This window comes from Eubalaena glacialis, chromosome 2 (genome assembly GCF_028564815.1).
Source record: "Eubalaena glacialis isolate mEubGla1 chromosome 2, mEubGla1.1.hap2.+ XY, whole genome shotgun sequence".
Classification (NCBI taxonomy): Eukaryota; Metazoa; Chordata; class Mammalia; order Artiodactyla; family Balaenidae; genus Eubalaena; species Eubalaena glacialis.
The window spans coordinates 70,435,924-70,460,940 of NC_083717.1; the positions used below are offsets into that span (position 1 = coordinate 70,435,924).

The 25,017-nt window shown below is 40.9% G+C and overlaps 2 protein-coding genes across 11 annotated transcripts in view; one reads left to right on the forward strand and one right to left on the reverse strand.

Annotated features, from left to right (window-relative positions):
* INTS14 (integrator complex subunit 14) overlaps positions 1–25,017 on the forward strand; it is a 39,242-nt gene that overhangs the window by 11,310 nt on the left and 2,915 nt on the right. For 5 of the 10 annotated variants that reach the window (XM_061180179.1, XM_061180176.1, XM_061180180.1 and 2 more), the window contains 6 exons: positions 3,560–3,652; positions 5,421–5,565; positions 6,906–7,039; positions 16,635–16,753; positions 18,913–18,978; positions 20,773–20,960. In XM_061180179.1, the coding sequence (XP_061036162.1) occupies positions 3,560–3,652; positions 5,421–5,565; positions 6,906–7,039; positions 16,635–16,753; positions 18,913–18,978; positions 20,773–20,960 (745 nt within the window). Of the gene's footprint in view, positions 1–3,559; positions 3,653–5,420; positions 5,566–6,905; positions 7,040–16,634; positions 16,754–18,912; positions 18,979–20,772; positions 21,633–25,017 lie in introns of those variants that run through there. The other 5 variants (XM_061180178.1, XM_061180185.1, XR_009699381.1 and 2 more) reach the window with 4 other exon arrangements.
* Positions 22,418–25,017, reverse strand: part of HACD3 (3-hydroxyacyl-CoA dehydratase 3) — a 32,068-nt gene continuing 29,468 nt past the window's right edge. The window contains exon 11 of the mRNA XM_061180186.1: positions 22,418–24,075. Coding sequence (XP_061036169.1) covers positions 23,999–24,075 — 77 coding nt within the window. The 3' untranslated portion in view covers positions 22,418–23,998. The remainder of the gene's footprint in view (positions 24,076–25,017) is intronic.

The window sequence follows — 25,017 nt, forward strand, 5'->3', positions numbered from 1 at the left end:
ACTTCCTTATTAGTTCTTCTGTTATCCCTACTTTCTTCTAACTTCTGACTTTTACTCTCCTCTCTCCAGGAGGGTTGAAAAGAAATGTCAGTATACTTTGGATGGGAGGATGCATTGCCTAAGGGGTGGCAGATTAGTGGTCTTCCATGGTGAGGTCCTGAGTTAATCTCTATTCCTAGATGATTATAACCACAAATTACTAGAGTTGGAAACCAGGGCCAGATTCACTAGCATTGAAATCCTTGAGGTAGTTTTTAATAGAGATAGTAAGACTTTAGCATCATTATTAAGGTCATATATGAAGAGCTAGCTTTTACACGTGGCTGTGTGACTCTTCCTCTGTGACCCTGGACAAGTCACTTCCTCTAGTTCTTATTGGCTAGGTGAGTGGAATCTCTAGGAGAAATGATGGTCTCTCAGGTCTCGGCTCTGATATACTGTACCCCTCTAATCCTGCAGCTTGTATTATGACTAAAAGGAAGCAGTGTGTTATGGCTTCTACCATGTTGCCAGTGCTATGCTTAGGTTAAATTGGCAAAGCCAAGAATCAAAAGTAACAAGGGGTAGTAGAGAAAAGAGTTGTCTCATATTGGCAGGGGGACTCCTTGAGTGGTGGGTATATGTTGAACCATCACTGTTTCTGTCACCATTGCACCCTCAGTGCCTGGCGTAGTGTCTGATGTTTAGTAGATGTTCACTAGGTAATTGTTCAATCAACAAATGATTAAAATTGGACTTCCCTGGTGGTGCAGTGGTTAAGAATCCGCCTGCCAGTGCAGGGGACACGGGTTTGAGCCCTGGTCTGGGAAGATCCCACATGCTGTGGAGCAACCAAGCCCATGCGCCACAACTACTGAGCCTGCGCTCTGGAGCTCATGAGCTACAACTACTGAGCCCGCGTGCCACAACTACTGAAGCCCGCACGCCTAGAGCCCATGCTCCGCAACGAGAAGCCATCGCAGTGAGAAGCCCGCTCACCGCAACTAGAGAAAGCCCGCGTGCAGCAGCGAAGACCCAACGCAGCCAAAAAGTAATTAATTAATAATAAAAGGTATAATGAACATTTTTTAAAATGATTAAAATTAAGTACAGCTGGAAATTCATTTCATTCTTGGGTGTGTAGATTTTAAGGAGTTTTCGAGTGAAGGGCTGTGCACAGGCTTTTTTGTTTTGTGTGCTTTTATTTTCTGCTCCTGGCTGTCTGGAAGTAGGTCATCCATCTCTTTCATTGTGACTAGACAGCAGTGTGCCAAATGTTTTGTTGCCTTCAAACCAGGTAGATTCCACTTACTTCCCTCCTACCCTTTTTGGATGAGTAACTTCGAATAGATCTTTCCTTCCCAGAAGTACATTACTTTCTATGTACTAGATTTCACAAATGCAGTGTTTAGGTGGGGAATTCAAATATGATAACTAGGAAGGTTATTGGAAGTTCTCTGAATGACTCTAATACTTTGCATTTTAAGTAACTAAGAAAATAAGGATAATTGTCTTTTATTTAATGGACTAACTTATAAAAACTTTTAGTCCAAGATTTTTGTTATAGGTTATATTTAAACCACTAAAACGTAGGCCTTTTTCTACTCAGGTGAAAAATAAATAACTGCTTATGCTGATTCATTCGTTACTCAGCTAAAGAAGGTAATGATAGCAAAACTCCAGAGAAGCAGATTTCCTGATGTATAAGAAGTGTGGTATACTCACCATGATCCTGATTTTTTAAAACATTGTTTTGAGAATATGAGTGTGTATATGCCTAGAAGAAAGACTAAAAAGCAATTCAGTAAAATATTAATAGAGGTTTCCTTTGATGAGGAATGATGAGTGACTTTATTTTTCTTCTTTACAGTTTTTAGTGTTTTCTAAGTTTTTATACTACTTATATAATCAGAAAAAACTTCCAGAAAGTACTTTGGGTTACAAGTTTTTTTTTTTTTTAAACTTATTTTAGATTTTCAACAAATACTTTTGGTCTTTAATACAGTTTCTATAAAGCAAAGAAACCATTGTCATATGTAGACCGCTACCTTGGTTTTGTAGAGAATGTATTTCTTTCTCAGGGAAACAGTTTTAATGCAAAAGCCTTACCCTCCAAGCGTAGCTGCTTGCAGTTGTTGTGGAAGTATTTGACTACGACGCCTCGTGGTGACCTGAACATCCTGACTATTAGAGAGACTTAACCATTAAGCTTTTGCCTTGGCTGGGGACCTAGCCTCATAAAAATAGTCTAGCTGATTTGTCGTATAACTTAAGTCCCTTAAATAAAAGACAGTTGTCCTTATTTTCTTAGTTACTTAAAATGCAAAGTATTAGAGTCATTCAGAGAAACTTCTAATAACCTTCCTAGTCATCATATTTGAATTCCCGATCTAAACCTTGTGTTTATGAAATCTAGTACATAGAAAATAATGTACTTTCCCATAACACGAATTAATTCTTTGTTTTTAATTAATTTTTATTGGAGTATAGTTGCTTTACAATGTCGTGTTAGTTTCTGCTGTACAGCAAAGTGAATCAGTTATACATATACATATATCCACTCTTTTTTAGGTTTCCTTCCCATTTAGGTCACCACAGAGCATTGATTAGAGTTCCCTGTGCTATACAGTAGGTTCTCATTAGTTATCTATTTTATATACAGTACTGCATATATGTGAATCCCAATCTCCCAATTTATCCCATTCCCCCTTACCCCCTTGATAACCATAAGTTTGTTTTCTACATCTGTGTCTCTGTTTCTGCTTTGCAGGTAAGTTCATCTGTACCATTTTTCTTTTCTTTTTTTTTTTCTTTTTTTGGCTGCATTGGGTCTTCGTTGCTGGGCGTATGCTTTCTCTACTTGCAGCGAGCGGGGGCTACTCTTCGTTGCGGTGCGCGGGCTTCTCATTGCGGTGGCTTCTCTTATTTCAGAGCACAGGCTCTAGGTGTGCGGGCTTCAGTAGTTGCGGTGCACGGGCTTAGTTGCTCTGGGGTGTGTGGGATCTTCCCAGACCAGGGATCAAACCCATGTCCCCTGCATTGGCAGGTGGATTCTTAACCACTGTACCACCAGGGAAGTCCTGTACCATTTTTCTAGATTCCACATATGGGCGATATTTTACGATATTTGTCTTTCTCTTTCTGACTTACTTTACTCTGTATGACAATCTCTAGGTCCATCCATGTCACTGCAAATGGCATTATTTCGTTCCTTTTATGGCTGAGTAATATTCCATTGTATATATGTGCCACATCTTCTTTATCCATTCCTCTGTAGATGGACATTTAGGTAGCTTCCATGTCCTGGCTATTGTAAATAGTGCTGCAGTGAACATCGGGGTGCATGCATCCTTGTGAATTACAGGTTTCTCCGGATATATGCCCAGGAGTGGGATTGCTGGGTCATATGGTAGCTCAGTTTTTAGTTTTTTAAGGTACCTCCATACTGTTCTCTATAGTGGCTGTACCAGTTTATTGATACATTCCCACCAACCGTGTAGGACGGTTCCCTTTTCTCCACACCGTCTCCAGCATTTATTGTTTGTTATGAGTTAATTCCATGTTGATTCCTTCTTTTCAGATTTGGAAATAGTGGGATTTATTGATATAGCTGATATTTCAAGTCCCCCAGTTCTGTCTAGACATCTAGTCCTACCTATAGCACTTAACAAAGGTGAGTTCTCTTCCTATTCCAGTGATACATATGAAGTATCTTATTATCTAAAGTTATTCTTAAATGTTAGATAGTAGAATAGCCCATTTTGCAGAATTTGGGGGAAAGGAGTAGTTACTGGATTGGGTTTTTAAAAAATAATATGTTGCCTGATATATTAAAAAACTAATTCTGCTGCTTTATAACTATGGAAAGCATTTTGACACATATTTATTGTGTGCTGCTTCGTTAATTTACAGTGGAAATTCTCTTTAGAGATGACAATGCTTAGTCCCTCATCCTGGGCTCTGCCTTTCCCTGTGGGAGCATGCTGGGGAAACCAAAGTAGTTCTCAGAAGGTTGCCTGATAAATGTGGAATACAGCTTTATAAGGGGAGAAACCACACCTGTTCTCTACTGGTGCCTAGCACATAGTAGATACTCAGTAAATACTGTTGAATGAGTGAATGAATCCAGGTCCTTGTGAGGCCTCATTACTGCAGAATGTATTTCTCCAGCAACTATAAAGTCATATCTCCTACATTCAGCATCTCTGGAGAATGTTAGTCTCTAGCACTTTAAACTTCTCTTTTCTCTGTTTTAGGCTGACTGTCTCCTTTATATTCACCAGCTTTCTCCAAGAAGTATATACAATCAGGTTTCCACTCACTGAGTTATGACCACATTCCATTTACTCATGGTTATCTCAGTTGGAGTGTTAGGTATTCTATAACCCTCCATCACATATTCATAGACAGAATCTTTGATATGTTCTCACAGATGGCTGATTATGATCCTTTTGTTTATACTTTACCTTACTGTTATTGTTATTGATATTGATAACAACTGAGTTTACCTTATTCCTAAGGTCCTGGGAATTCTGTGTGCCCATATAAATTGCCAAGAAAGAAAGCGGGCAAAACAAAGAGTTTGTATAGGAAAACAGTGGAAAGAAAAGTATGGGAAGGCAAAATGGAGCCGTGTTGTAAGGGCTGTTGAATGTCAAACTAAACCAGGAAGATCTTTCTATTGAATTAGAAAGTCTTTGAATCAGCTTGAGTACACAGATAGTTCCAGAAGGAAGTTAATTGGAGGAAGATTCATTCATTTGTCAGCAGAGTGTATGAGAGAACCTGGAGTTGAAGAAGCGAGTCAAGAAACTTATGGAGTAGTCACTGTTCTTTGGGGTATCCCATCCACGTGCTGCCTGAAGGCTGTCAGTTGAGAACACTCCTGACATCTCTGAATCTCTGTTTCTGTTTCGATGGTGCCTAAAACCCCCAGAGAGCCTCTAGCTTAGTGTTCCAGTAGAAACTATGGAAAGCTGATTTTTTGTGTAGCAGCTTCACTGAAATATAATTCATATACCATACATTTCACCCATTTAAAGTGTACAATTCAGTAGTTTTTAGTGTATTTACAAAGTTATGCAACCATAACCACAATTTTCGAATCAGAATTTTAGAATTTTCACTACCTCAAAAAGAAACCTTTTAGCTATCAACCCATAACCTTCCATCTCTCTCAGCCTCAGGTAACTACTGATATCCTATCTGTATAGATTTGCCTATTCTGGATGTTTCATATAAATGGAATTCATCTAACATGTGAAAACTGATTTTTATTTGGACATAGGAAAACCAGAATATGAGTTTTTCTTACTTGTTATAATATTCCTTTATAATTCTGTATACTTTCCTTCCAAGGCTAGAAACAGCCAAGAGTACTACTGGAGTTTGGAGTTTTTGTAGCTAATCTCAGTCTGACTGGTTTTCTCTTCTTTTCATAGAAGGTGATGAGGTGGGTACTGGTATAACTGATGACAACGAAGATGAAAATTCAGCCAATCAGATTGCAGGCAAGATACCCAACTTTTGTGTCCTGCTCCATGGCAGCCTAAAAGTGGAAGGAATGGTGGCGATAGTTCAATTAGGGTAAGAAACTTTTTTACCTTTGGTTGAGTGAAAGGGAGAATCAATTTACAGTGAAGTATTCCCCAGACTTTTCTGAAAGAAAGAATAGAAAGAACCTCATCACTTTTTTTCTCTTTCTGCCATATCCTTCCCACCTACTATCACCTTCTACACTACTCTTTAAAGCATCCCCTAGAATAAGTACAGAGTGAGTCTTTTAATTATATTGCCTTTATATTATATCTTTTCTCAGTTTTCCTCTTTTCCATCCTATCTAGGAAACCTGGGGTCAGTTTAAGTAATGCTACTAACTTGTTATAGGATCTTATGCAGTATGCACTCAGTATAGACTCCTCAGCTATAAAATGAGGAGGTAAAACTAAATGAAAAAAGATGCTGATAACATTGAACATTTTACCATGTGCCAGGTACTTCTCTAGGCACTTTATATACCTCACTATACAGGAGGTATCAGTATTATCCCCATTCCTTAGATGAGGAAACTGAGGCTTAGAGAGCAAGTCATGGTACTTGCTCAAGGTCACACAGCTAGTAAATGAAAGAGCCAGGATCTTATCCATGTGTTGTGACTCCATAGCCCCTGCTCGTAACCACTCTGCTGTATTCCTTCCCTATGAGGAAAGCCCTTCTAGCTTTCACTTTTCGCTGTAGTCTCAAAATCTGCAAAACTCTCTGCTTCCCTTTCTATAATACCTGTTGTCAGAGAAGAAGAGGTCATCTTCTGGCCATCACCTGGGATTGACTGGTAGAGAAAATCAAGAGGTTAGGAATGCTCAGAGGAAGCATGGCTCCTTTTCTGCTTGAGTTAAAATTAGCTGATCCAGAAAGAAGAATGCAATTCTTATTAGGTATCAGTTTGCTATATTTCTTGGTACTCAGGCTACTTGTACTGTCTCTGCGTAGGCGAATCATCTGGGGCCCTTTGAGAAGTGAGAGCAGAGCTGGGTGATGGCTTTGTGCCCTTTGTTAGAAGGGCTTCTCTCTGTGGTACTGCTGTGAATGATTCGGAGGCGGCTGAAAAGACCTATAGGTCTCAGCCCTTACTCCTCACCACCCTTGCAGCTACTTGCTGCCCTTGCGATTTTTTTTTTTCTCTTTTAAGACTGCTTTTGATTTCCATATCTACATAATTGAATAATAATACCTGTCCCCAAGGAATGGTAGTATTAGGGGACATCAGTATGCATTTTTAGGTTTAGGATTTGACTTTAGTAAAAGTAATGCACCTAATTTCAAAGCTGAAAACCATGTCTCCCAAGAGAAAAACACAGGCTAGAGTTATTTTACTTGACAGTCCCAGGCTTGATGTTCTTCTGATCTTCCATCTTCTCTCCATCTAGTCCTGAATGGCACGGAATGCTCTACTCCCAAGCTGACAGCAAGAAGAAATCAAACCTCATGATGTCTCTCTTTGAGCCTGGCCCAGAACCTCTCCCATGGCTAGGGAAAATGGCACAGTTGGGTCCTATTTCAGGTATAACCCAGATTAGATTTTATTTATCCTGACTTTGTTTTCTCTCTGCTGTTCAGAATGGCTCTGTCTGTGCAGTCAGAGAGCTGCATGATTTCCCTTATGAGTGCCCTGTGGTTTCTGACACTGGATATGTACACGGAGAACCCCAAGAGAGTTTGATGTTTGCACTTTTAACTTTACAGCTCAGGGGAAACAAACATTTAGGTTGCTTCAAGTAAAAATAAATGCTCTAAATGCTTGGAGTGAAAAGCTATTCTCCATAAACTTTTTTTTCTTTAGTGTACTATTTTCAACCCAGGTACCCCTAGTCATTCTTAGATAATTTAATCCCATTCCTTCTTGAAACTATTTTCCCTTAGTTTTCCTAACATTGCATTCACCTAGTACTTATCTTTTTCCTTGGCAACTTCTCTTTCTTGTCATCTTGTCTTTTCTTCCTCTTGCCTCATGATTCCCAAGGTGTTGTTCTTTGCCTTCTTCTCTTGGGTTATTATTCTTTCTTGGTTATTTCATCAGCTGTTATAGCTTCAGAGTCCCAAAAATCTCTAACTCTGGTGCTGCTTGATCTCTCCCTGAAACTTGCATATTATATTTCCAGTTCCCCCTTGGACCTCTCCACCTGGATATTCTGTCACAATCCTAAGCTCAGCATGTTTGTTGCAGAAACGGTTGTCTCTCCCCGCTTCCCCCATGAACTGTTTCTTCTTCTGATTTTCCTGCTCCCTCTCACTGAGGCCTTTGTACTCCTAGGTACTCAGGCTCCAGCTGTAGTGTCACCCTTGACTTATTTGGGCCCATTTCAATTTTAGGAACATCTGCTATGCAGCCTATTCTGTGCCAGGTATGGGAGCTAAAAGAGTTAGCAGGAGTTACTCAAAGTCTAGCGGAGAGTGAAGTAATAAATATGAGCTGGCACAAGATCAGAGTTGGCCTGAAGGAGGGGATGGTCAGCTCTGCCTAGAGGACTCAGGAAAATCTGCACAGAGGAGAGACACCCTAGCTGAGTTTTGAAGAAAAAGAGGAATTTGCTGAGCTAGTGAAGGCAGAAAGGGCATCCTGCCCAAATGGAGCACAAAGTGTGAGGGAGGGGTGGGAAGGCCAGATGGTAGGTTAGAGGTTGGCAGTGGTACAGCAGGGCAGGCCTCATCTGAAATGGGAAGAGCTGAGACTTAATTCTGCAGATGCTGGGAAGCCACTGAAGGGAGTAATATGATCAGATCCTTCTGGCTGTAATGAGAACAGTGGAGATACCAGTTAGATGACTTTGTATTCTAGGTACTGGTACCCCCTGGAGTTGTGCAGTATGGCTGAAATCCAAGTGAAAGATCATAAATTTTGCATTTAGAAAAAGAACTCTGTGGAGTGTGGATTTGAAAAGGTAAGGGCATCTTGTAGTTAGAAGTCTACTGTGACAGTCCTGGAGTTGTGAAGATGAGAGGCAGAACAGGGGCAGTGGCTGGGGATAGAGACGATGGGATCCATGCAAAAGGTACTTAGGAGGTAGAAACAACAGTATTTAGATATGAGAATAGAGGAAAGAGAAGAGTTGAGAATGATCCCAGGTTTCTGACCAGAGCTATAGGGTGAAAGGTGGTACTATTAATTGAAACAGAACAGAGGAGGAAGAGTAGATTTGGGAAGAACATCTTTTGTGCATGTTAAGTTTATGCCTTTGAGATTTAGGTGGAGGTGCCTATAAACAATTCCTGTGAGAACCTGGAGTTCAGGAGAGAGGGCAGAGTTGAAAATATAATTTTTAGTTTTAAGCATATTGCTGATAGTTAAAATGATGATAATGAGGGAGATTGCTTAGGGCAATAGTTCACAAATTTGAGTTTTGGTATACAAAAGTGAAACTGGAGAACTTGTTTAAAAATTCTGTTTCCTGGGACTTCCCTGGTGGTCCAGTGGTAAAGAATCTGCCTTACAATGCAGGGGACGTAGGTTTGATCCCTGATCAGGGAACTAGGATCCCACATGCCACGGGGCACCTGGGCCCGCACACCACAACTACTGAGCTCACGCACCTCAACTAGAGAGCCTGCGTGCCACAAACTCCAGAGCCCTCGCACCCTGGAGCCTGTGCGCCATAACTAGAGAAGAGAAAACCCGCACACCACAACTAGAGAGAAGCCTGCGTGCCGCAACAAGGGAGCCTGCATGCCTCAATGAAGATCCCACGTCCCGCAACTAAGACCCGATGCAACCAAAAATAAATAAAATAAATTAAAAATAAATAAATATTTAAAAAAGAAATTCTGTTTCCTGGGCCCTACCTACAGAGATTCTGACTCATTTGGTCTGGATTCAAGCCAGGAACTTGCAGGGTTTTTTTCTTTTTTTTATAAATTAATTAATTAATTTATTTATTTATGGCTGCGCTGGGTCTTCGTTGCTGCGCGCGGGCTTTCTCTAGTTGTGGCGAGTGGGGGCTACTCTTCGTTGCGGTGCGCGGGCTTCTCATTGCGGTGGCTTCTCTTGTTGCAGAGCACGGGCTCTAGGCACGTGGGCTTCAGTAGTTGTGGCATCCGGGCTCTAGAGCACAGGCTCAGTAGTTGTGGTGCACAGGCTTAGTTGCTCTGTGGCATGTAGGATCTTCCCTGACCAGGGCTCGAACCCGTGTCCCCTGCATTGGAAGGCAGATTCTTAACCACTGCGCCACCAGCGAAGTCCCTGCAGTTTTAATATTACCCAAGTGATTACAGTCCAGGTCAATAACCGCACTTTAAGAAGCCGTAGCCTCAGGAAAGTATATACATTAAGGAAAAAAGAGAGCCAAGGACCAGACTCCTAAAAAGGACCAACTACTAGCGGCAGTGGAATTGGCACCAGTAAAGGAAGATGAGAAGAGGCAGATGAAAGAGAAAAAGTAGAAGAAAGGGATGTCACAGATGCCAAGAGAATAAAGGGATTCAAGAAAGAAGTACAGTGTCTCATGAGCACATATGAGACACGGCCTACAATGTCTTATACACATGTGCATACATGTTAGTTAAGGTCTGAAGGACGTCTTTTGCCATTGAAGCCTAAAGAAGATTTTGATGGAATATAGGCCCTAGAAGCTAGGCCAAGGGTCAGCAAACTTTTTCAGTAAAGGGCCATATAATAAATATTTTAGGTTTTACAGGCCATTATGGGTTTTGTCATAACCACTACACTGCCATTGTAGCACAATACATAAACCTTTTAAAAATATAAAAAACATTCTTAATTCAAATACAGGCAGCCAGCCATAGTTTGCCAACTCTTGAGCTAGGATCCAGGGGCTGGGCTTTTAAAGTTCACGCAGGAACAGGAGCCAAGACAAAGAGCTGAAATCTGAGTAAAGCTGGGAGTATGGAAGGTCTACCCTCTCAGTGAGAGGATGATAAGAAAAATTCTACCCATTGTTTCTACCTACTTTTCTACATATAAGGAAACATAAAAGTCTCCTATGAGAAGTTGAAGCCCAGGTCCTGCACCATGTGGATCGACATGACCCATTCCCAAACCAAACAGTGCAAAAAGTGGTCCTGAAGCAATGAAATCCATGGTGCATCCTCCAGAAGCTAATATAAATGGCTGTGTAGGAATTCCTCTGCAACCCAGGGCAAAAAGAGTGCTGCAGAAAAAACAATCCCCACTGGAAATGAGTTCATGATTTGAAAAAAAGTTTTAAAATCATGTGAGGATTTTCTCTTCTTTTAAGAAAGACCAGTAGGAGGAATAGCACCTTGAGGACTTAATCTGAAAGAGACTGTAGAATGAGTGTTTTAAATGATTAAAGAGTTTTAGAAAGGAATAGAAACCAAGAGGAAAGAAGAAGACACTATGAATCAAGAGTCATTTGATCTTGGGACTTCCCTGGTGGTGCAGTGGTTAAGAATCCGCCTGCCAATTCAGGGGACACGGGTTCGAGCCCTGGTCCGGGAAATCCCACATGCTGCGGAGCAACTAAGCCCACACGCCTAGAGCCCGTGCTCTGCAACAGGAGAAGCCACCGCAATGAGAAGCCCACGCACCGCAATGAAGAGTAGCCCCGGCTCGCCGCAACTAGAGAAGGCCTGCGCGCAGCAACAAAGACCCAATGCAGCCAAAAATAAAATAAATAAATTTTTTTAAAATCACATTTTAAAAAAAAAGTCATTTGATCTTAACAGATAGGCGATTTCTTGGTGGCTTTGTAAGAGTAGTTTCAGCAGATGATTAGCCAGGAGACAGGTTGAGGAATGAATTAGAGATGAGGAAATGGAAATGCCAGGTTTGACCACAAGAGGACAGAATTAGGACAGTAATTGGAGGAGAACCTGGGGGGGGGGTGTGTGTCTGTTGAAAGAGAGATTCTTCACCTCCTTTACCTGTTCTCTCTACAGCATTCCTACATTAATTCTGCCTTTTCATTCTCATGGCTCTTGCCTTGGTCTGGCTTTCTTTACCTTTCACTTAGATCAGAGGTCAGCTAACTAGGGCCTGCAGGTCAAACTAGCCCACCACTTGTTTTGTAAATATAGTTTTATTGTGCAGTTTTACTACACAGTCACACTCATGCATTTATATATGATCTATGGCTGCTTTCCTGCTTCAATGGCAGAATTGAGTAGTTACAACAAGAGACCGTATAACCCACAAAGCCTAAAATATTGCTGTCTGATCCTTTGCAAAAAAAGCTTGCTCAGGGCTTCCCTGGTGGTGCAGTGGTTGAGAATCTGCCTGCCAATGCAGGGGACACGGGTTCGAGCCCTGGTCTGGGAAGATCCCACATGCCACGGAGCAACTAGGCCCGTGAGCCACAATTACTGATCCTGCGCGTCTGGAGCCTGTGCTCCGCAACAAGAGAGGCCGCGATAATGAGGCCTGCGCACCGCGATGAAGAGTGGCCCCCACTTGCCGCAACTAGAGAAAGCCCTCGCACAGAAATGAAGACCCCACACAGCCATAAATAAATAAATAAATAAATAAATAAAAATTAAAAAAAAAAAAAAAAAAGCTTGCTCACCCCTAACATAGACTACTGTGAGAGTTTTCACCACAGCTGCCTGTCCATAATCTAAGGTAGTAACATTCACATTCCTTTCTGATCTGGCTGCCAACCTAGCAATGCTTGGCTGGTTAACGCGTATTCTTGTCAAGTGGAACTGCTCTTTACTCAGCCCTGTATTCATGTTGTTTTTTCCTCCCGCTGTCTGCTCTTCTTTTCCATGAGGATAATAAGAGCTAACATCTCTTGAATTTAACTTTGTGCCAGGCACTGTGCTAGACAAAATGAAATGTATCATCTCATTTAATTCTCCCAGCTGTCCTAGGAAATTGGGATTGTCATTATGGTAGCAAGTAATAAGTGATAATAAAACCTATCTTTGAGGGTTGTTGGGAGAATTTACTGAGGGAATGTGTATTGGCTACCTGACACAGAGTAGGCACATTTTAATGGTAGATCCTGCTGTTTTGTTTTGTTTTGTTTGTTTGTTTATTTATTTATGGCTGCGTTGGGTCTTCGTTGCTGCACGTGGGCTTTCTCTAGTTGTGGCGAGCAGGGGCTACTCTTCATTGCAGTGCGTGGGCTTCTCATTGTGGTGGCTTCTCTTGTTGCGGAGCATGGGCTCTAGGCACGCGGGCTTCAGTAGTTGTGGCTCACAGGCTCAGTAGTTGTGGCTCGTGGGCTCTAGAATGCAGGCTCAGTAGTTGTGGCGCACAGGCTTAGTTGGTCCACCACATATGGGATCTTCCCAGACCAGGGCTCCAAACCGTGTTCCCTGCATTGGCAGGCGGACTCCCAACCACTGTGCTACCAGGGAAACCTTGCTGTTTTAATTATGTTTTTTAATCAAAGGAAAGCTTGCAAAATAGTACTGTTTATACTTATCCCTTCTCCTAATTCTGTTCCTAGAGACAACCATTTTCAAATTTTAATTGTTTCTTTTGATGTTTACTTACATTTCTAAATAATATAAGTATACAGCTATTTCTTGACAAATTTTTTCTTTTAAAGGTCATTTTTTGACTTTTTAAGGAAAACTAGTTAGCTCTCTTACCGCTACCATCCCTCCCCACCCATCCACCCAAGAAGCACATTTTTCCCTTCCTCAATCCTTGCAGTGTGGTTATAGCGTTCTTTTTGGTTAAATCAGTATTCCGTCCTTGCTAAGTGAAGTCAGTTTTATTTACTACTAAGCTGTGTGGTGTACCACATCACATTTCCTTTGTTTTGCAGCTCTTTGTGGCCTACTCCAGATATTACTTTTTTTTTTAATTAGACTTTTCTAGCAGGTAAGATAAATGTATTCTAACTTCAATTAAAAGGAAAGCTCTCTTGGAAAGGCACTGATGTTCCTCAGAGGATGCAGGAAAGAGCTGGGCAGCCTGGCTATAGGGGAGCCAGCAGCAGATGAGCGCAGCCCTCACTCTAGGCTCTCTCAGCCTTCCTCTACTTCTCTTTTCTTTTCTTTTTTCTTGTTTTTCTTTGCTGTTTTCTTTCTACCTATCACTAATTCCTCCCTAAGTAAAATACATCCTTTACGTATTTTTTTGTCAGTTTCTTCCTTTTTTTTGCTTGGAGTCATCTCTCTCCCTCTTGTTTCATGAATGGACTGGTGGTTCTCTAGGCCGGTTGCATGGTTGTCATCCCGCGTCTTCCCTTCATAGCTCTTCCGTGGCTCTCCTGTTTCATGCATCCTCCTGAGAAAAGGGTACATGGGAAGTGAACATTTGAAATCTTGCATATGTGGAAATGTCTGTATTTCATCCCTTACACTTGATTGATAGTGTGGTTGAATATTGAGTTCTAGGTTGGGAATCATTTTCCTTTAGAGTTTCGAAGCATCACTCTGTTGTCTCTTCTGGCTTCCAGTGTTGCTACTGAGAGTCTAGTGCCATGCTGACTGCTGGGGCTTTGACCCTGATCTCTGTTTCCTCTGCACACCTTGAGGCTCTTTTAGTGTCCCTAGCGTTCTAGATTTTCAGAATCATGTACCTAGTTTTTGGTCTCTTCATTCATTGTGCTGGGGACTCAGTGGGCCCTTCCATCTGGGAATTCATGTTCTTCCTTCCTGGGAACACGAATATGTCTTTGATTTCTCCCCTGTTTGTATTCTCTGTTCTCCCTCTCTAGAACATATGTTTATGATTTGTGTGTGTGTGTGTGTGTGTGTGTAATTTTCTTATCATCTCCTACCCATTTTTTTCATTTTTTAAATTTTTTGTTCTACGTTCTGTAAAATATCTTCAACTTTATCTTGCAACTGATTTTTTTTAAATTTCTGCTATCATATTTATTATTTCTAAGATCTCTTGTTCTTTTTTCATAAATGTCTGCTAAGCCAGTTACCACATATAGGCTCCAAACAATTAGAGACAGTACAAGATAGGCTACAATTAGATGTTGAAATGTTTGGTACTGACACTGAGTGCTGTAGGATAAAAGGGACTAGAGAAATCACTGTCTACCAGAAAAATTTGGGACAACTCCATGGAGAAAGTAGGATAGGATCTGGACCTAGAATTTAAGTAACTTTGGAAAGGTGAGGAACAGCAGTGTTGAGTAGGGGAAGTGTTGTCTTCTAAACGAGGCCCAGCTGAGTCCCTGTGAAATCTGAGCCTCAGTTTCCTCATCTTTAATGAGACTAATAATATCTACCCTCTAGGGTTGCTGTAAGGAGAGAAGTTGTATATGTAAAGTATTTTGCACATAGTTGTAATTTAATAAATTACATTTAATAAATTCTATAAGTTCCTTGAGACCCGAACAATACCTTCTCTAGCCACACTTCCTAGCACAGTGCTTGCTGCATAGTGAGGTCTTACTATAGATGATGAATGAGTATGTGAGGGAGGGAATAAATAAATGAGGAAAGGAGAGCATTCCAGACAGGGGGATAACGGAAACAGTGGCAGGGAAGTTGGAAATAAGCATGTGGCATGGGAAACGACTGTTGGTATCTTGGCCTGACTAGAAAGGTTTATGTATTGACAAGTATTTGTGGAAATGTCTGGAAAGCTGAGCCACTACTTTTTGGAGAGGGTAGGAGGAGAGGGGATTGACAGAGATCGTATGGGGCCAGTATAAGGCATCTAAATTAATGACCAGATTGGGGTTAGAGAGCTTCTGGGTCAGTTAGAGAAGCTGGGCTAATTCCAGTTTTCAACATGAGCATTTGAGCAAGGGATTTAAGCTCCCCAGACTTGTTGGGAAAATGATTCCTGCTTTGTCTACCCCAAAAGATGATAATAAGGATAAAATGAGCCAGTAGATACAAGTATGCTTTGTAAGTTTGTGGCAAAGTTTCAGTGACTTAGGAAATAGGTAGAAAAACAAAAACCCTTGTTTACCTACATGACTATAAAACCAACATGGCTTTAAATCCTTGGAAGCAATAAACTAGTAAGCCATAAGATGAGGTATGTTTCACCAAAAAGGTATTTCTTCCCTTGCTTTTTTTTTTTTTTTGGCTGTGCAGGGTCTTCATTGCTGCGCGCGGGTTTTCATGGCTGTGCAGGCCCCCAAGCAGAAAGGCGACTGAGCACCTCCACCGCCCCAGCTCGCACCCGCCCACAGACTCAGGGCAGCACCAGAGGCCAACCCTGGGCCTTAAGCCCATCTCTGTCCTGCTTGACTTTTTGTTATTGTTGTTGGTTTTTTTAGTTGGTTTTCATTTTTCGTTTGTTTGGTCTTATTTTGTAAGAAACTATTTTATATATAGTAGCCCCTGCGCGCGCGCAGGGGCTACTCTTCGTTGAGGTGCGGGCTTCTCATTGTGGTGGCTTCTCTTGTTGCAGAGCACAGGCTCTAGGTGAATGGGCTTCAGTAGTTGTGGCATGCAGGCTCAGTAGTTGTGGCTCATGGGCTCTAGAGCGCAGGCCCAGTAGTTGTAGCACACAGGCTTAGTTGCCCCGCAGCATGTGGGATCTTCCCGGACCAGGGCTCGAACCCGTGTCCCCTGCATTGGCAGGCGGATTCTTAACCATTGGACCACTAGGGAGGTCCTTTCCCTTGCTCTTTTCCATAGTTTGGCTATACGTAATTTTACTTTTAAATTTTCTCAATGCCTAGACCTATGCTGTCTAATCCAGTAGCCACTCACCACATGAGGCTCTTTAAATTTAATTAAATAAAATTCAGTTCCTCTGTTACACTAGCCATGTGTCAAGGGTTCAGTGGTCACATGGGCTATGGCTACCATTCCTCATCACAGAAAGTTCTGTTGGAGAGTGCTGGGCTAGACTATATAGAATTGTAGTATGTATATATACATATATTTTTATATATACTTTAGTATTCTTGTATGTACAACAATTTTATCCTCTCTGACCTTAATTTATAAAGCAGATAAGTGAAGCTTTTATCCTCTCTGACCTTAATTTATAAAGTAGATAAGTGAAGCTTGTTTCTTTAAAAACATTAAGCTGTTTTTCACTTGTATGTGTCTCAGTTGATTGTTTAGTGTCGGATGTCACTATTGAGAACAGGTTCCCCAACCTGACTGAAGTTAATGGATTTTCTTAATTAGGGAAGTAACAGGATATAGGAGATTGAATGATTCAAAGAGCTTCTAGCCTAATTGGAAATGTAATTGATTGTGTTTTGCCAGATGTCATTTCAAGAATGTCTTTTTCTTTTAAGATGCTAAAGAAAACCCTTATGGTGAGGATGATAATAAGAGCCCATTCCCCCTGCAGCCCAAAAACAAACGCAGTTATGCCCAGAATGTGACGGTGTGGATCAAACCCAGTGGCCTGCAGGTAACATTACCATTCACATTGCTCTCCACTGGGGACAGGAAGAGGGATTCTGGCAGGCAGGCGGACATTTGATTTGATTTTCTTTTCCTTCGATACTTAGTAATTCATTTACTTCTAATGTTTGTCATTATTTCCAAAAAGGATTTGAGGTGGCCTACAGTAAAACACGTATATAGCAGAATCATTTTTTACAAAATTTAGAGCAATATGAAACCTAGAGGAAGAGGAGAGACAATTGTTTCAGGAAGCCAAGGCAAAATGATAATTGTATTTGAGCAATTTGGCTCTGAGCTTCCTGCTACCAAGGTCAAAAAAAAAAACATGTTGGTTATATGGTTCTTCTTGTCTGATAAAAGGAAGCATGTCAGTTCTTCTAGAGAGACACATTTTTCTGGCATTATATTTTAATGTAAAAGTTTTGACATGGTGAGTCATTGAATAACATTATGGGTGTTACCTTTAATAATAATTTTGAGAAATATGTAAAAATCTTCACGTGGTTATTTCTTCCATCCCCACGGGGTAAGCCAAAACATTACCCTGTAATGCCACAGAAACACTTTCATGGGAGGCTAAGATTATCTTGTTATCAATGTGTGCTGCTTTTAGTCAAGATACTCAGTGACTTTCTCATCCCATTAGTCATTTATACCTATTTTTTTTAACTCTTTATTTTATATTGGAGTATAGCTGATTAACAATGTTGTGCTAGTTTCAGGTGCACAGCAAAGGGACTCAGCCGTACATATACATGTATCTGTTCTCCCCCAAACTCCCCTCCCTTCCAGGCTGCCACATAACATTGAGCAGAGTTCCCTGTGCTATACAGTAGGTCCTCGTTGGTTTTCCATTTTAAATATAGCAGTGTTATACCTATTTTTAAAAATCACTTTTGGAGCCTTTTTTATCATTTGAGTGCCTTTTTTTTTTTTCCTTTGTTCTTCCAACGAGTCCAACCTAAGCCAAATGAGAAGAGGCAGTCAGGACACCTGACCACAGAATTAGCTTCTGTTGATGGCATAGTCTCTTCTAGCCCCCTTTTCAGGGAGACTGGACACATCCTGCCATGGCTAAGGGGCTTCTTCCCTTTGTTGGAAATTCAAGTTCTCCCTCCTTCTTGCCATCACTGACCCCAACACTTCCCTGTCAGAAAGAGAGCTGAATTTTTCTAAAATTATTTTTTAAATTTTGTTTTGATCTGGGTGTATTGTTTCATTATGGTGAGGTGCACATAACAAAATTTACCATTTCAAACATTTTAAAGTTACAATTCAGTGGCATTTAGTACAATCACAGTGTTACACAACCATCACCACTATCTAGTTCCAAAACATTTTCATCACCCCAAAAGGAAATCCTATGCCCACTAAACAAGTCACTCTTCCCCCAGCTCTTGTCAGCCACTAATCTGCTTTCTGTCTATAAGGATTTGCCTGTTCTGGATATTTCATGTAAACTGCATCATATTATATGTGGCCTTTTGTGTTTGACTTCTTTCAGTCAGCATAATGTTTTCAATGTTCATTCATGTTGTAGCATGTATCAGTACTTCTTTCCTTTTGATGGCTGAGTAATAGTCCATTGTATAAATAAACCATGTTTTGTTTATCCATTCATTCAGTTGGTGAACTTTTGAATTATTTCCACCTTTTGGCTATTATGAATAATGCTGCTATGAACATTTGCCAAATTTACTTTTTCTTTTGTTGCTCTACTGTTGTCATGAAAAGAATTTTATAGTTTTAGCTCTTACATTTAGGCCTCTGATCCATTTTGAGTCCATTTTTTGTATATGGTATGAAGTAAGAGTCCAACTTCATTTTTTTGCGGGTGGCTATCCAGTTATCCAAGCACCATTTGTTAAAGAGACTGTTCTTTGCCCCATTGGATGGTCTTGGTACCCTTGTCAAAAAGCAGGTTTACTGGGGGTGTTTTGTGACAAGTTCATTATTATCACCAAGGGATTTATCATCATCAAGCCTTTTGAAGGAGGGAGATGCTTTACTAATGTTGAACGATGACATTAACTCAGAAGGGATCCTCATCTTGACATTGTAACTCTTTTCTCATTTTCATTTTTTTAATTTAAAGCCGTCCTTTTGTATTCTTTCCCTCTTTACCGCAGAATTCTAATGTTGAATTCTTTTTACCCTCGATAGACAGATGTACAGAAGATTTTAAGAAATGCAAGGAAACTACCTGAAAAAACACAGACATTCTATAAGGTAAGACTATCAGAATTATAGGGAATGAGGGTGGGCCCCGGGATGTGTGCCAGAAATAAACAGTTCACAGTAATGTGGGGTAACGTTGAACATGGACAGGGATTAGAAATGTATGGTTTGTTTGTGCCTTAGTTTTTTCATCAGTAAAGTCAGTAGAAGTGATAAGTCTGTTGCTGCCCTAAAATCCAGGAATCAGAAGTGTTTAAATGGCCTGGTTCTGTGCAGCGGGTCTTCTCTGTGTTGGTGCTGTTGTGAATGGCTGAGGGAAGGAGCTGAAAGGACCTGTGGGTCATAGCCCTTAAACCTCCTCACTGCTCCCATATGGGTATCCAGTCTAACTCCAGGCAACCAGGGTATGTGACTTCCAGGGATGGTGATTGCTCAGAACATTCTTATTGTACCAGAGGATCTGCTTCCAGGAATGACTTCTAAAATTGCACATTTACGAATTGCAAAAGGATGGCCCTCCAGAATCATACCTAGCTAATGCAGAACCATTGGTGGAATGAAGTTACAAGGGATGGGATGGAGTTGAGGGGCATTTAAGGTCACTCCTTGCTTCTCCCCTGTCCTTCTGGTGTTTGGCTGAAATTAAATTAAGTGGCAGTGTGAGGTACGCTGTATTGGCAATTGTGTCCTAGCTTGCAAATCTTAAAATACGGTACACACAGCCAGCTCCAGGGTAGCATCTCTTCCAGAGAACATATGTGCTTTGTCTGGGTGTTATCTTATTACCTTTATGTCTTCAAACCTAATTATGTAGCGAGCTGGTGAAATCAAGCAGAGTTCAACCAGAGAGCTGCGCAGCCCGCCATGTCCCCCACTAACTGAAGCCCTAGGCCCTTGATGACCACTCCTTGGCTGTAGTCCCTGTCTCCCTGCAGAGCTGTCTATTCAGGGTGGCACACTTGTACTTCGGCCTTCTGAACTTTTCAGTTGTAAACAGATGATAGTAGAGAGGTGGTCAGAAAGTCCGTTTCTCTTTTCTGGTTTTATATAACCTACAGGAAAGGGCCTCTACCAGATGGCTGTGTCAGCTCCTCCAGTGGGCGTGGAAGAGGTTATCCTCATTTTGTAAATGAGGCCACTGACACCCAGAGAAGGCTACACAACTTGCCCAGATCACACTGCTAAGTGATAGATGGGGCATTTCATATTTCTGTGCTTCCATCCACTACTCAACCTTTTGTGGTAATCTTTGGGGTCAGACCTACTGACTCCTCCAGTGCCTCCTCCAAACATGTTCATCGTCATTCAGTCTAAGGCTCCAGCCAGAGAGGCACCAGAGGGTTAAGAGCCCTCTGAGGTTTGGGGCAAGCCTTTTCCGTACCTGAGTAACGGAGGAAAAGTATCCTCCATAGAGTTATGAGTACATGAAATGATGTATGCAAAGCACCTCACCATGTTTGGCCTAAGTGCTCATGCAGGAACGTAGAGAGACCTAGAGGGTATAATGCTAAACGAGATACCTCAGATCAGGAGGATGTCATTTCTATGCAGAATCTACAAAGTACCTCACCATGTTTGGCCTAAGTGCTCATGAACTGTGGTGAGGATGACCTGAGTTTCAGTCACCTGTGTCTTCCTTAGCTTTCTGATCACCTGCAGAGGAACCACTTCCCAGTCATGTCATCACCCTCTCGTTATTGGCATCTCTGTACAAGCATTTGGTCTCATATAAAAATGCTCATTTAAGATTGGGGATCAAGGAGAACTTATACTAAGCTGAGCACTTAGAAAGTATGTGATGAGGAGAACGCACTTCAGGAACATTGGTGTCTTTTATTGTTTTAGGAGCTGAACCGTTTACGAAAGGCTGCCTTGGCCTTTGGTTTCCTGGACCTGCTCAAAGGGGTGGCTGACATGCTAGAAAGGGAGTGCACGCTGCTGCCTGACACAGCTCACCCCGATGCTGCGTTCCAGCTGACTCACGCCGCCCAGCAGCTCAAGCTGGCCAGTACTGGCACCTCTGAGTACACCGGGTATGACCACAACATCACACCTTTGCAGACAGACTTCTCTGGGAGCAGCGCTGAAAGAATGTGAAGCTGACTTCATTCTTTTTTCAAGTGAAAATAATTTAGGGTAAAAACGTTTCTGGTCTGTTCACCTCTGCAACAGCTACCCAAAGACCTTCCCAAGGCTGCCTCAGAAGCACCACTTGCAGGTTTGACTCTGCTACTCTGAGAAGGGTTCTGCAGGGTGGGCAGCTGCTCGGGCTTTGACCTTAGCTTTCTGGAGCTCAGAGTCTTTAAAACCAAAAGACAGCTGTTGCTCCCACAATGGGCACGTCTCCTGAGAAGCCTGAAGGACTGACAAGCGTAGAGCCCTCTCCACCTTCCTCGGGCACCCTAACCACCTGGGTTCTCTGTTCCTGAAATGCCCTTCACTATTCTCCTCTCCCAGCCACAGGGACATTTTCAGGTACCTATGGTTGGGAAAGGAGACTTGCTAAGTACAAGCCCAACATCACTAAGTTTCAGAATTTCCTTAGAACTTGGGCAAAATGTCAGTGGTAACCCTTAGGTGCTTTTGGTATATCTTCAGATACAAACTTTTAAACAGCAACCATAAATGTATAAAATGATTCTTGTTTCTTCAAATTTTTTTTAATGAAAATATTTGATTTTCTATAAAATGGTTTCACTGGGAAATTAATGGGTCTTTGCCTTTTGCTCTGTCCTATAACCTAAGTATAATTTTAACTTCCTAAGTAGCATAGATTCATCAATCTTGAAGGTGCCTTGGGTTCCATACTGACTTCCTTGTTTGTGACACTGGTTAGGCCTCACTGCTTCACTGCCTAAGCCAGGTTCCATCCAGGTAGATTCTGACATCACTGTAGTCAGTTACGGTTCCAGTTCATGAGCTAGCTTCATGACCTTGGGCAAGTCGTCTAACTTCTCCAGGCTTTATTTACATCATCAGTGCTTTTCAGATTGTTCTGTAAACCTCCTAAGGAATGGCTGCTTCAACCCAAGCAACCATGTTTTATTTAACATGCTGAATTGCTATATAGGCATACCTCAGAGGTTTTGCAGGTTTGCCTCCAGGCCACCGCAGTGAAGCAAATATTTCACTAAAGTGAGTCACACGAATTTCTTGGTTTCCCAGTATATAAAAATGTTATGTTTACACTATACTGTCGTCTATTAAGTGTGCGATAGCATTCTGTCTAAAATAAAATGTATATACCTTGATTAAAAAATATTTACTGCTAAAAAATGCTATCCATCATCTGACAACACAGGGTTGCCACAGATCTTCAATTTCTAAAAAATGCAAGTATCTGTGAAGTGCAATAAAGCGAGGTATGCCTATATAATATTTTGTGTAAACAAAGGAATTTATCACTAACAATTTGGAAACCATTAGACTAAATGATCTTTAAACACAAGTTACTAAGATTTTAATTGTAAATGTTTAATAGAAATACACAATCTTTAGCTTTCTCAGACAGCAATAAAGGGGTTTATAACAATCACTAAGAATACAAGATTCTGCCACAAAGATACAGCATAATCTGCTGTAAAGCTGATCTGCCCAATTACACATAGAAAGTCAGTTGAAAGAACACCAGAAATTAATACAAACAAATGTTGACAGAAGTTGCAGACATGCAAAATATCCTTCGGTGCAATGAACTTGTAAAAATATCAGCCAGCCTATGCTAATCAGATGTTTTTACTTAGGTCAAACCAAGTTTCCATCTTGGGCTCAGAGAAACAGCATAACCCACTGAGTCCCCATTCCCCCAAGAACAATGGGAATGGCAGAACAGAAAGAGCCATCATACCTTAAATTCTTATATACAAACATTACTTGGTTTACTTGGAATGTATTAGGGAAAACTGATGTTTTCGACAATGGCCAAATCATAGTGTCTAGATTTTTTTCAGTTCTTCTGTTGGTGGATTTCCTGCCAGGAATTGTTAAAGGCTCAGCTGGTGGTTCTCCAGCCAAAGTTCTCACTCTGTTTTCACTGTCCTACTGCAGACAGGTGAAACAACAGCAAAATAAAAAGCAGGTGTTTTTGAGGCCTATTCAAAAACAGTTCCACCCACTCACTCTGACATAAGAAAATGGACTCAGTCAAAGCAGGGGAAGGAACACTGAGTTTTTTATGTCTGTGCACAGCCTAAGACAGTTTCATAGGTATTTTTACTTGGCCTACTCTGATGTTTCCAGTTTGCCACAGGCTGCATGGCCAGTTTGACCCTTTTGATCCCTGTAGCACCATTTGCATTTGGAACTCTTATAATCTCATTGTTTCCTAACTAATGTTTCATCTTTCTTTCCTGTTGAAAATAGTTCTGAGTTAGCTAGGAATGAAGTAAGTGATCATGGTGTTCCAAGGTTCTGACTGGTTTCTCTCAAATCACCCTGTGCCTCTCCAGTGCCCACGCAGGTTAAGATGTTGTTAGAGAGACCAAAAGATTCAGAGGTAATATGTGTCCTCCAGCCCTACTCAGACTCAGAAATGTTTTATCAATGACTGAGTAAAACTCGATTTCCAGAAAAATCAATGCCAACCCACTTAACAAGTAGCCCCTTGGGTACAGAATATATTAGGTCCTTGTCTGAGTCACTTTCACAGCCTCCTCTACAGCAACGTAGTCTTGCTTTTTTTTTTTTTCACAAGCAATAGCTGAAAAGAACAAATCCCAGCTATAAGAATGGCCAGTAGCTGGTAGCATCAGGGCACTGAAGAAGTATCTCTGGCCTGTGTGAAACAGACTGACTGGACATGGAGTGGGTGGGGGTAGGGCTGAGTCTTTTGCTGTCATTAACGGAATACACAGGAATGAACCTGTCAACAGGTATCAGGAATCCATGTCATGCAAGTACTACACTAAGATAATACAGTAAATTCAGGAATGTTACTGGGGAAAAAGGAAGATAGCCTCACTGAGAATTTAATCATTTAACTTTAAAAAAACTTTTACATCAGTACAAGAAGGTAAAACTGTAAGAATTATAGATTAGGCTCAAACTGGCAAGAAGTCATCTAAATCTCTTTTTAGTGGATCTTTTTCTTTTTTTGTCCAAAGCGCCGCCTGCGCTGTTTATAAAGATGACGGAAATTTATGTATAATCCTGAAAAAGAAAAGAGGCCAATTAGAAATGAGAATCTTTGTCTCTGTTTATAAGCAGAAGCTCTTGGGGCAGGACAGTCCCTAGTTGTCTGTTTTTCATATCCCACAGCCCTGTGCTTACTGCAGTTGCTCAGGAAGTACAACTTAGAACAAATATTAATAATGCACTAGAGACAATTCAATTTTTCCCCAGTGGGTTCTACAGTTTAATTTTCTCCCATATTTTACTATGAAAAATTTCAAATATACAGAAGATTAAACCATTGTACAGTGAATACCACCTAGATTTAAACTTTAACTTTTTTTTACATTTACTTTATCACATACCCATTCCCATCTCATTCTTTATGTATTTCAATGTAAACTGCAGACATCAGTACACTTCACCCCTAAAAATTTCATTAATTAGAGTTCAGTATTCTTTTTTTTCCTTTCTTTTAAGGTAGGATTTACATAAAATGAAATACACAAATCTGTAACAGAGAGAACCTAATTTTTAATTCAAGGCTATGCAATAATATGTATTAAGCAATAGCCTAAAAGGTATGAGACGCTTTTCTAGGAAGCACACAATTCAGTGTACTAGAAAAACACAGGATTTAAGAGCCAGAAGAAAATTTCAATCCTACGTGATCACTGAGTAGTTCTGCAGCTTAGTCTCACCTCAGTTTTCTCACTGTACAACAGGGTTAAAAACACTTATTTTACAGACATTATGAGAGAACGTATGTTTGATCCATACACAAATATAACTGGTTGTTATACTGCTTCTAAATTACGTAGATTTAGGATTTATTTCATTCTGAAGAATAAGAACTACATATTCATTGTAGGCAAACTAAATATGAATACAGAACCTTGTAAGTTAGAATATGCAATAGCTTAAACAACACAAGGAAAAGCCACTAGGGTTAGTGCACATTAAAATACATCTACCTGGGAC